Source organism: Numida meleagris, chromosome 9 (assembly GCF_002078875.1).
Source record: "Numida meleagris isolate 19003 breed g44 Domestic line chromosome 9, NumMel1.0, whole genome shotgun sequence".
NCBI classification, from domain to species: domain Eukaryota; kingdom Metazoa; phylum Chordata; class Aves; order Galliformes; family Numididae; genus Numida; species Numida meleagris.
The window spans coordinates 19,670,021-19,681,437 of NC_034417.1; the positions used below are offsets into that span (position 1 = coordinate 19,670,021).

An 11,417-nucleotide genomic window follows, 5' to 3' on the forward strand; every position below is an offset into this window, starting at 1 on the left:
GGGCAGGGGGCACAGTGGGGGCCACTGCAGCTGCAGTGATCACAGCCCAGCGCTGCCCTGACCGCATAGCGCTGCCCTGTTCCTGTAGCACTGCCCTGCTCCCAGCTGTGGTTGTGCCATCAGGGCTGTGATGTTGGGCTCTGCAGAGCTGGGGCGCAGCAGGAAAGCTCTCTGAAGCGCCTGGGAGTGCAGCCCTGCTGGGAAAAGTTCAGATCCATGGAGGGAGCAAAGCCCCTGGGCGCTGTGGGGATGCTGTGCTCCGCTGTGCAGGTGCTGCGGCTGCGTGGCTCATCAGAGCCAAAGTGTGCGGTGCTTAAATCCCCATATGGAAAGGATCGAAGGGCGCTCACTTGTGTCCCAAAGCAGATCCCTTCCTAAGTGGGGACATGAGCAGAAGCTGCAGCTGCTGAGGTGCAGTGACAAAGAGCCACAAAGGGTCTCTTGCACCCACCACTGCAGGGGAGAGCATGAAGTGCCCATACGTGGGTTAAATGGGGAATGCAGCAGCTGCAGCTTACAGCTGCAGAAGTCACTCCCCTGGTAACTTTCTGTAGCAGAACTGCTGAGTCATGGCCTGAAGCAGTGATGGAACACCTGGGGGGAAGGCAGGGCCAGCTCAGGTGCAAGCAATGCACTGAGTGACAGAAGGGCTGGAGCCAGGGTCCACCCCTTCCCAGCCCTCATTTAAGGGTTGGCAGTAGGGGTGAGGGGGATCTTGCTTGAGTATCCCTGCTTACCTAGGGCCTTCTAAAGGTAAGCAGATTTTTTTTCCTTTGCTTTTGTATCCGCAGCTGCTGCATTTGGGCTTGTCCTCATTTGCTGCAGCCAAAGACTTTGCTGCCGTGCTATTATCACTGTGCTTTCCATCATATTATAGCCTTACACTTTCCTTCTCCAAAGTGTTATCAATGCAGCAAACTCCCATGGTAAGTCCTGGAGACAGAACTGCCCGTGTCAGCCAGGAGGAAGGATAGCAGGCAGAGAATTCCCAGCAAGGCACACACTCTGCAAGTGCAGCTGGGCTGCCCTGCAGTGACAGCAGCCCCTGCTTTGCCTGGGGGCCGGGGGCTCCTATGGGGCCACTGTGTGGGAGTTGCTGCGCTGATGGCTGTCTGCTGTAAGGATGCTTGCAGCTTTCGGGGTGCTTTGGTTCTTGCTCTTGCCCATTTCTGCCCATTTTCTCCCCATGCTGCAGTTCTGATGAGGTGCTGGCATACTGCAGGCTGAGCTGCCAGGAAGCTTTCCCCTGTCTGCAGGCTGAATGCTGACTTTGTCTGAGGGACAGTAAATCCCAGCCCTGCACAGCACAATGCCGAATGTTGAAAATGAAGCACTTAAAGCACATATTGCCATCAAATTGCCAGTGAAAATCCCCTCGTACTACAGCGGAGCTGTGGCTCTTTGATCTCGCCCGGCTCAGCTGCTGCCGCCAAAGAGATTTAAGCTCCAACTTCACTTTTTAGAACAGACTTTTCTTGACAGTTTCCTTTAAAAAAAATAATCTCCCCCTAAGCCGGTGGAGCAGGGGCCGGCCAGCCCCACAGCACGACTCTGGAGCTGCAGGAAGGCTGTGCTATTTGCTTCCCAAATCTGGCACTTAATCCCCAGAGCGGGCGCTGCCCTGGGCCTTGGGGTTGTGCACGGAGCTGTGCACCCCCAGCACAAAGTGCCCCCATGCTGGGGGGCCACGTGTTGGCTGGGCACGGGGGCTGTGCTCACTCACCGAGCTGTGCTGTGCCGGTGGATGAGTGAATCCCTGTCCCAGAGCACATGGCTGAGCGGTTTCCTGGTCGCTGTGTCATACAGCTCCGTGCGATTTATGACGTGAGGAAGTGTAACACCTTTGGGATGCTCGGAGGAGTAATTAAATGAAATAAAGCTGTGACGCTGCGATGCATGGAGAGGGCACTGTGCACAGCCCCGGCAGAAGGAAGGGGGGAGCTCAGGGTGGGTGCTGGGAAAAGTTCCTTCCCCAGAAGGGCGGTGAAGCACTGGCACAGGATGCGCAGAGGGCAGTGGGGGATGTGGCACTTTGGGGCGCAGTTATGGGCATGGTGGGATGGGTTGGGTTGGGCTTGGGGACCTCAGAGGTATTCTCCACCCTCAATGGCTCTGTGCTTTCTGTAACTCCGTAGCCGGGCTCCAGGGCTGGTGCTCAACGGGAGGGGAAGGAGCAGCACACCTGGCACCGTGTGTGTGCCGTGCTGGGACAGAGTGTGTTCTGTCTGGCAGTGCATGTTGGGGCATAGGCTGGGGGCAGCAATCCCTGCAGACAGAGCTGCACTTGCTGTGCCCCAGGAGCAACCCCGCTGTCCTGCAGAGTGCTGGGCTCCGGGTCCCCCTGCAGCCAGCCCACAGTGCTGGGAGCTGCCAGCAGCCAGCGCTGCCCATTGGAGATGAGCTGCTATTATTAACTCATTTCATTTTAGCTGTGTGTGACCCTAATTTTGGCTGAGGAGCTTAGAAAAAGGAAGAAGGCAAGGTTACTTTAATCTTCTTAAAGTTTTGAGATTTCACGCTTGCTGCTTTTCGGTCCGTGTCTTTCTGGAGCTCTGCTGTTCCTGTTACCCCCGGGCGCTCCCCAGTGTGGTACTGGCTCTCGGCCAGTCCCAAATGGGCTCAGCCCCGTGCTGGGAGCACCAGGCTGGATCAGCCCCTGCAGGACCCTCTGCCCACCGCCCCGGGGCTGTTCCTGCGGCACGAGCTGCTGAGTGCTGCCAGGGCAAAATGCAGGGTGACAGCAGCCCGTGTGCCTGCGGGGTCTGCTCCATGGATGGGCTGCATGCCACAGAACACCACTGCCAACCCCAGCAGCACCTGGCTTGTCCTGCTCACCCCCTGGTGAAAGGTGGATGGGCAATGTGGGGACATGGAAACCCATGCGCTGTGGGCGAGCGGCGATCCTGCATGTTTGATGTGGGATGCAGGCAGGATGCTGTGCGTTGCAGCAGGGTTTGCAGCAGCCCCTGTGCTCAGTTCTGCTGGCTGCCCTTGGGTGCATCCCTGCACAGCCTGGGTACGCTTGGTTTGTTGTATGAAATCCTCTTCCCGTAACTGCTGTGTAAAATCTGAACTGAGAAGAAAAGGACCAAGTGCACGGGTCGGGAGCAAGGAGCTGTGTGGCTTTGGCAGCAGTGTCACCGTCCTGCAGCGCCTCAGGTCTTTAGATATATGGGAAGTTTAAGGCAGAAGGAAGAAGTGCTGAGGTGTGAGCACCGCGTGGCACTGCCAGCTCTGCTCTGCGTGCGGGGCTGGGGGCACGGAGCCGGCTCCTGCCATGCTGCTGGGCCAGAGTAAGCCCTCCTTTGTAAGAACACCCAGAGATCAAACCCGAATGCTTAAGCTGCTATTACGCAACAGACAGCTCTTTCAAGTTCTGATTTGCAAAGACAGCTCGGATAATTTCCTGAAAGACAGACTCATAATGATTAATTTAGAATATGTTTAATTCAACTTAGAGAGATCAAAGAGGAAGCATTTCCCCCGTAATGCCGTTTGGGTTTGCACGCTGCCGGCGGACGGAGGGCTGGCTGCCTCGCGCTCCATGTGCCTCTGTGTGTGAGTGCTGCACAGCAAGGCGTCTCAGAGTCCCAATCTGGGGCACGGGAATGGAAGGGCAGAAGTGAATCCTGCAAACCAAGGGCCTTGGGGCATGCAGGGCGCGGTGCCGGGAGCATCACAGCTCTGCTGCTCCGTCCTGCTCTGTGCAGCGCCATGCAGAGCACAGTTACCCTGTTCATAAAACAAAACACAGGGCAGGGGCTGCAGGCTGGGCACTGTGTTGGAGGCTCTGATGGTGAGTGGGGGCCTGGCTGTGATGGCTGTGTAGGATCTGGGGGTCCCACAGCGCCAGGGCCGGCTGGGCGCTGCAGCTGGCTGGGTCTTGGCGAGGTGTGGCCCTGGGAGTTATTGCTATGTCACACACACGCTCTGTTTTCTCCATTTCTCCTTTGATTTTTAATAGTCCATAGAGTTACTGGATTAATTAAAGTACCCTCAAATGAATGAGCTATTTAAAAAAATATAGCTGGCAGCATCGTGCTGTTTGGTTTCTTTCACAGAACTCCCTGGAATGGGTCCATGTTTTAACCACAGCTGGGTGACGGGGTGCTGCCCGGCAGCAACAGGACGGGGATGGACGTGCATGGAAGGGGCTGGCAGCCCATGTGTGTGGGATTGCTGTGTCCCGCTGTGCCTCGCTTGGGGCTGAGCCGCGTGGCAGCAGTGCAGGGCTCTGCCTTTGCTCCTGGCTTTGGCTGGTGGAACCCTGGGATGTCCAAAGCGCCCGGCCAGCATCACCACGGTGTGGGGCAGGAGCTGGGGGTCTGCTCCGTGAGCCAGAAGTTGCAGTAGGTGATTGTAAATCAGACTGAAAGATGCTGGAGCACTTACATCGATAGAGTGCAAGGGGGCTGTGCACAACTCCGCACAGCTTCACGCTCGGTCCAGGCTAATCCCACTGCTGGCAGAGCAGCCCTCGTCTGGGGGCTGTGTGGCCTCAGGGGCGCGGTGCAGGGGAGCAGAGGGTGTCCCTGCACGGCTCTGCCACATCTCCAGCCTGACACAACAGGTTTAGTGCCTCCAGCTCCTTAGCCCCGTGTCTCAGCTCCCCCAGCCCTGCCACTCTGCCAACGCTGTTCCTATTTTGCAGAGAGATGCCAAGGGGCAGTACCTGTTCGACCTCCTGTGCCACCACCTGAACCTGCTGGAGAAGGATTACTTCGGCATCCGCTTTGTGGACCCCGACAAGCAGAGGGTGAGCGGCTCAGCGCTGCGCGGCCGAGGCCCCGTGCAGAGCGCACAGCAGCGTGGCTGCAGCCCGGTGCCGGAGCTGTGTTGCGTGCAGTGCGTGGCATCGGGCTGCTCTGTGCCCACCCCCAGCTGCGTGGTGCCCCCAGGGCTGCTCCCACTGCCCGCGCTGTGGGCAGGGCTGGGCACAGGATTGCCCCTGCGTGGGCTTCTAGTTCTAGCAGATCGTTCCATCGGCGTTCCTGATGGCAAACGTTTGTTACAGAGCTGCTCCAATCCCCTCCTTTCTCGTTTCAGCATTGGCTGGAGTTCACGAAGTCGGTTGTGAAGCAGATGAGGGGTAAGCATCGCTCCTGGCACAAGCAAAACATTGGGCAGCGTCCTGCGGGGATGGTGCGTGGCACAGCTCGGTGTGCCCCATCCCTGCAGTGCAGGGGGGCACGAGGGCTGGCACAGACCCAGCCGCGCGGGTTGGGGGGCACCGTGCCCTGCGGCTCGGACGCAGGCGGGTGACAGTGCCGCTGTTCCCGCAGCCCAGCCGCCCTTCACCATGTGCTTCCGCGTCAAGTTCTACCCCACGGACCCTGCGGCGCTGAAGGAGGAGATCACCAGGTGAGGGGGGGTCGTGGGTTTGGGTTTATGCTCAGCCCGTGGAAGGGGCCGTTTTGCCCACCACCACCCAGCACAGCGCCCACCACGCACGATGCCCACGCCACTGCTGCTCCCGCAGCACCCGCAGAGCGGAGCTGCACAGCGTGCACCCACCCCCCCGTCCTGCCCAGCACCTCTGCCCCGGCTGCACCCCAGTCTGGGGGGGCACAGTGGGGTCTGCTGGCGAGATAGTTCCCTTCATGGTCTGTCTCATTAACTTGCACGCTTTGTTATCTAAAGAACACGCTATTGGGGGTGATCCAGGGAAGCAAAGGGTGCGGAAATGACCACAGAAGTGGACCCTGGATCCAGATTTTGGGTCACATGGCCCAAAGGCAGCGGCACCCGGAGGGCAGTGCTGTGAGCAGGGCGGCCTTGCTTTGCCTCAGCAGTGGAGGGGGTGGGATGTAACCCCCCCCAGCTGTGGGTCGGGGCCGGCAGCACATTGCACACACATGCAGCCGGGGCAGCCCTGCTTGGGCCGCACGAGCTGCGCTTGGCCAACGGGCTCCCTGCTGTCCACAGGTATTTAGTCTTCCTGCAGATCAAAAGAGATCTCTACCACGGCCGCCTCCTCTGCAAGACCTCGGACGCCGCGCTGCTGGCCGCCTATATCCTTCAAGGTAATGCTTCTTGACAAGATAAATCTGCTTTTCGCTCCGAGTCCCGGTTACATTATTTCACTTACAACAGATCGCTGCACCTCGAATACAAATGTCCCCCGGCGCGGGGCCGTGCTGGTGCCATGTGGGCTGCAGTCCCAGTGACTGCCCGGGGGGCACCGGGGCCGTGGGGTGGGCTCTGGTGGGGGTGCAGGGCTGTAACGTGGAGTCCTCCCAGCTCTGGGGCGTTTGGCAAAGGGTGTGAGGAGTTGGTAAGTGTGGGACAGCCCTCTGCTCATGGTGATTCCTGAGCACGTGGTGATGTTAATGGGACGCAGTTAACGCTGAGCAGCGAGCCCTCCCGTGGAGCCAGCCCTGCGCCCCACAGCGGGCTGCTCACCGCCTCTGTCCCCACAGCTGAGATCGGGGACTACGACCCCGGGAAGCACCCGGAGGGCTACAGCTCCAAGTTCCAGTTCTTCCCCAAGCACTCGGAGAAGCTGGAGAGGAAGATTGCGGAGATCCACAAATCAGAGCTGAGGTAAGGGCTCAGTGCCGTGCCGGGACCCATGTGCACGCCGTGCACAGCCCCACGCACAGCCCAGCTCGCCCTTCTCCCCCCGCAGCGGGCAGACGCCGGCCACTTCCGAGCTGAACTTCCTAAGGAAGGCACAGACCCTGGAGACCTACGGCGTGGACCCCCACCCCTGCAAGGTGAGCACTCCCGGCGGTCGCCCCCGTGCTGCGCTGCACTGCTCCCTCCAGGCTGACACGCTGCAGAGGAGTTCCCCTTGCTGTCTGTGGGGCTGCATCTCTCCGTGGAGCACTGTAGCATGCAGCAGCACCTGGGAGCCACAGAACCACGGAGGTTGGAAAAACCTCTGGGATCCCCCATTCCAACTGCAGCCCCCCACTGTGCCCGTAACCATGGCCCTCAGGGCCGTATCCCTGCAGTTCCAAACACCTCCAGCCCCAAATGGGGACAGAGAACAGCGGGGGAATACCCACCCATGGTCCATTTGGAGGCGAGCATTGCAAAGCAGAGGGTGGTAATAGACAGTGGCAATCACTGTCTGCACGGTGCGATGTGGCGGTCACGCTGTGGCTGAGGAACCAAGGAGCACTGATCTGCTGGGACAGCCCCTGCCTGCGCTCCCGCACTGATGGAGCTTTCTGATGGAAGCAGCTTTTATGGAGTCTCAGTGACCCTGCACTGCTCTCCCCATGTTCCCACACAGCCCCACTGCACACACAGGGACACGGGAAGCAGAGCAGGGGAAGCTGGGCTGCGTGGATCTCAGCTCACAGCCAACGCACGGGGAGAGCTGCCCAGTACCCGGCACGGAGCTGGGCTGAGCAAGGCTCACAGCAGCGCAGGGCTCAGTGCTGGGTGCTGGCACTGGGCAGGGCCATGGGTGAGCGTTGGTGCTGCTGATAGCCAGCGCTGGGGGAGCGGCTCCTGCACTGCTGTGTGCTGATAGCTCTGCTCGGGGCAGTGCGTGCCCCATGATACCCAGCAGTGGGGATCACAGCGGGGTCACCCAGCAGTAGGGCAGGGGCTCACCAGGTGGGGCAGGACCAGGTCCTTGTGCCCGTGGCTCAGCTCTGTGCTCTGCTTTGCTTTGCGCAGGGCAGGACGTGAGCTCTTTGGTTTCACCTATTTGCCCCCAGTAGATTTAAGTGAATTTTGATCCAGTCTTGATGTAAACCCGACTTGTTCTCTGCTCACATCCTGAGGATCCCTTCCTGCTCCTGACCATGCACTGTGCACCCCGTGCTGTTCCCACACCGTGTTCCTGGCCGTGCTGCAGCTCCCCATCCCGCGGTGCTGTCCCAGCCCGGCGCAGCTCTGTGCTTTGCACAAGCTCCAATGCAGCTAATGAGTGCTTCCCCAGAGCCCGGGAGTTGTAATGAAGTGACTGCACTGCCCAGCTCTGTCCATGACACTAATTATGGGTTGTAAATGGCCATGGTGCTGCCCGGCTGCTCCAGAGTTGAACGGGATTTTGCCATCATGCAGTTTAATTATTAGCAGAAGAGTTGGTCAGGCACGTAACCACCTTCACTGTTCATTGCTCACTTGTGAATTGGTGGGATCGATGACAGCGATATCACACGCTGTTCCCGGTACTGGGGGCAGCCTGCAGTGCTGCAGCACGATGGGGCTGTGGGGCTGGTGCATGCACGTGGTGCCGCGGTGTCAGCACTGGTGCAGGGATCAGGGCTGCAGCCCGTTGCCCTGAGCCGGATGCAGGCAGCCCTGGGTGCTGCTGGGCGACGTGGCCGTCTCTGCGACGCTTTGCTGAGGAGCCGCTGTTCTCTTGCAGGACGTGTCAGGCAATGCAGCGTTCCTGGCCTTCACCCCCTTTGGGTTCGTTGTCCTGCAGGGAAACAAGAGAGTGCACTTCATCAAGTGGTGAGGCCCCACACTGCCGGTGCTGGCTGACCCCGTGCCCGCAGCTCCGAGCGGCGGGGAGGGGACAAGCACCCGGTGGGGCCGGGCAGCCTCTAATGGCACATCCCTGTCCCTGCAGGAACGAGGTGACCAAAATGAAGTTTGAGGGGAAGACGTTCTACCTGTACGTGAGTCAGAAGGAGGTGAGCGCGTTTCCTTCCGGGGCTGCCCCATCCCCCTGCCCGGCTGTGGCCGTGCTCTCCGTGCTGTTGCCATCCCACAGCTCCGGGCACTGCTGCAGTGGCCGACGCACTTCTTTCTGCTGCAGGAAAAGAAAATCGTGCTCACCTACTTTGCCCCAACGCCGGAAGCCTGCAAGCACCTCTGGAAGTGCGGCATCGAGAACCAGGCCTTCTACAAGTGAGTGCGGGGACGCGCTCTGCTCTGCGCTCCCCTTGGGTCGCTCCCAGGCTCACCGCAGTGTGGGGCAGCACAGCGCCGTGCCCCACGGCCCCACAGTGCCCCGTGCCCCACTGGAGGCTCTGCCCCATGGCTCTGGGGCTGACCCCAGCGCAGAAAATGCCCAATTATGCAATTAGAATTAATTGTGCAGAGATAAATAGAGCCTTAATGATGGGCAGTGCTCAGGAGAGGTTATGGGGCGGTGCCGGCGCTTGGTGTGGGGCTGAGCAGGGTGCTCAAAGCCTTCCTTGGCAATGTCCGCCTTTGTGCTTCCTAATGAGTTTTATTCTAATCAGCGAGATGAGAGATAAAGTGTGTAATGTATTCTCTTTGGGAATTCCGCAATCAGCGCCTGCAATCAGCAGGTTTCACTCCTCATTATATGAACATGAAATGGAATTGCAATATTGCTTTACAAATCTTTTATGATTAATAATGTCAGCGCTGGGTCCTGCTCCTGGTGTGTGGAGCGAGGGCTGGCTGGCTGCTCCTGCCCCGGGCAGGGAGCGGTGCTGCAGGTGGGGGAGATGGAGCTCAGCTGTGGGGCGGTGGGCTCCCCTGTGGGGCGGGGGTGCTGCCAGGGCCCACACACATTACCCAGCCTTGTTCACTTGGATGGGTGCTGGGAGTTTCCGTGCTCCCATGAGCGTGCATGCCCAGCACTCACAGCCCGCTGCCCTGCAGGTTGGAGAAGTCGAGCCAGGTCCGCACGGTGTCCAGCAGCAACCTGTTCTTCAAGGGGAGCCGCTTCCGATACAGGTAGATAAGGGGAGATAACAGCCGGCAGCAGCTGCTATCAGTGGCAGTGCTCAGCACTCCCTCACCGTGCTCTGGCTGTGGGGCTGGGGCCGGTGCAGGGTGTCGCCCAGTCCTGCCGGTGCAGGATGGCCATGGTAATGCCAACACCTTGCGTTCCCTGTTCCTTAGCTGCCATTCCACCCTCCTGTTCCAGGGATACAGTGCGCATGGGGACAGGGGTGAAGCTCCAGGGGCTTTTCGTGGTTGGTTTTGGTTTTTTGAGGCCAAGGGATAAAATGAATCATGGCAGTTCCTAAATTCTGCTCCTTGGAGAAGGTGCTGTGCATCTCCGCGGGGTGCGGAGCATCCCCAGCCATGGGGCGATGCCACCCCCGTGGGCAGCACAGCGTGCAGGGACGGCACCCTGGGCACTGAGGGCTGCTGTCCCCCTGCTCACGCTGCTCTTCTTCCCCCACCTGCAGCGGCCGCGTTGCAAAAGAGGTGATGGAATCCAGCGCCAAGATCAAGCGGGAGCCGCCGGAGATCCACCGGTAAGGGCACGGCGCAGCCTGGCACGATGGGGCACACGGGGCACCGTGCAGCCCCAGCAGGCGGCCCCTCACTGCTGCTCTCTCCCCAGGGCCGGGCTGGTGCCGAGCAGGAGCTGCCCCTCCATCACCCACGGCCCCCGGCTGAGCAGCGTGCCGCGCACCCGCAGGAGGGCTGTGCACATCTCCATCATGGAAGGTACGCACGCGCGGCGGGCACACTCAGCCGTGCACAAGGGCACACAGAAAGCAGATGCTGCCGCCTCCGTTCAGGGAGTGGGTGGCAAAGGCAGAGGTTGTGGCTCAGGGCAGTGGGGCTTTGGGACTGATGCGGACAGGACCTGGATTTTAATACTGTCGTGGCAGCGCCTGGCTAGAAATGAGCTACGAGTCATAGCAGGGCTGAGCATCCTGCCCCACAGTGCAGTGCCTCCTGCAGCCCCTGCTCTGTGACCTCCCATGAATCGCACCCGCAGCTGCAGGTGTGAGCTGCTCAGGGCACGGGGCAGAGCGCAGCAGTGTGCTGTGCGCTGTACTGCACTGAGCACAGCTGCTCGTGTGCTCACAGTGGCAGCAGCGCTGCCCAGGGCTGGCTCCGTGCTCCCAGGTGAGCGTGGGGCCAGTGCAGGACGGAACTTTCCTGCACAGAAGCAGAGCAGGGAGCTTCTCTGCAGCGTCCAGGTGTTTTACATTGGGCGTAGTGCTGAGCTGACAGCAGGTGACAGCCACAGCTCTGACCAGTATGGCCAATGTCCCAGCACCTCTCCCAGCCAGGGGACCCCCTGAGGACCCTCCCTGTACCCATGGGAGCTCAGGGCTTGTCAGGGGCTGTGCTTTGGGGCCTGCTCAGGGTCAGGGCTCCATGCCCCCTCCTTAGGTGCTGGCTCAGGCGGCCCCGCGCCATCCATCATTGTGCCCGGCACTGTGCCTGGGGCTGCTTCGTGTCACTGTCACCTCGCTGGTAGCCGTGACGGTGCGGGAGCCCAGAATAGCCCCGAGCAGCAGTAGGGCCAGCAGCCTGCCACCGCCAGTGGGTCTCTGTCCCCGTGCCGCCGTCCCCACGCCATGGGGAAGTGCCTGGTGAAGATCACCACGCGGGTCAGCGTGCAGCTGCGCTTCATCAACCACTGCTGCCGCACCGTGCGGGTGCGGGTGCTGGCGCTGGGGCCGCGGCTGCTGGCACGCGCTTTGGGGGCTCTGCCCCTGCTGCCCGCTCCCCCCGGCCCCAGCGCCAGCCCCCACGCTCCGGGTGGGCACGCAGCAGGTGAGGCC

The 11,417-nt window shown here is 60.5% G+C and overlaps 1 protein-coding gene across 2 annotated transcripts in view; it reads left to right on the plus strand.

Annotated features, from left to right (window-relative positions):
• FRMD5 (FERM domain containing 5) overlaps nt 682-11,417 on the plus strand; it is a 14,402-nt gene continuing 3,666 nt past the window's right edge. For both annotated transcript variants that reach the window (XM_021407672.1, XM_021407675.1), the window contains exons 1-13: nt 682-753; nt 4,652-4,756; nt 5,047-5,089; nt 5,283-5,361; nt 5,926-6,023; nt 6,420-6,543; nt 6,629-6,716; nt 8,330-8,418; nt 8,537-8,600; nt 8,726-8,817; nt 9,544-9,618; nt 10,080-10,148; nt 10,238-10,344. In XM_021407672.1, the coding sequence (XP_021263347.1) occupies nt 5,083-5,089; nt 5,283-5,361; nt 5,926-6,023; nt 6,420-6,543; nt 6,629-6,716; nt 8,330-8,418; nt 8,537-8,600; nt 8,726-8,817; nt 9,544-9,618; nt 10,080-10,148; nt 10,238-10,344 (892 nt within the window). In that variant the 5' untranslated portion in view covers nt 682-753; nt 4,652-4,756; nt 5,047-5,082. The remainder of the gene's footprint in view (nt 754-4,651; nt 4,757-5,046; nt 5,090-5,282; nt 5,362-5,925; nt 6,024-6,419; nt 6,544-6,628; nt 6,717-8,329; nt 8,419-8,536; nt 8,601-8,725; nt 8,818-9,543; nt 9,619-10,079; nt 10,149-10,237; nt 10,345-11,417) is intronic.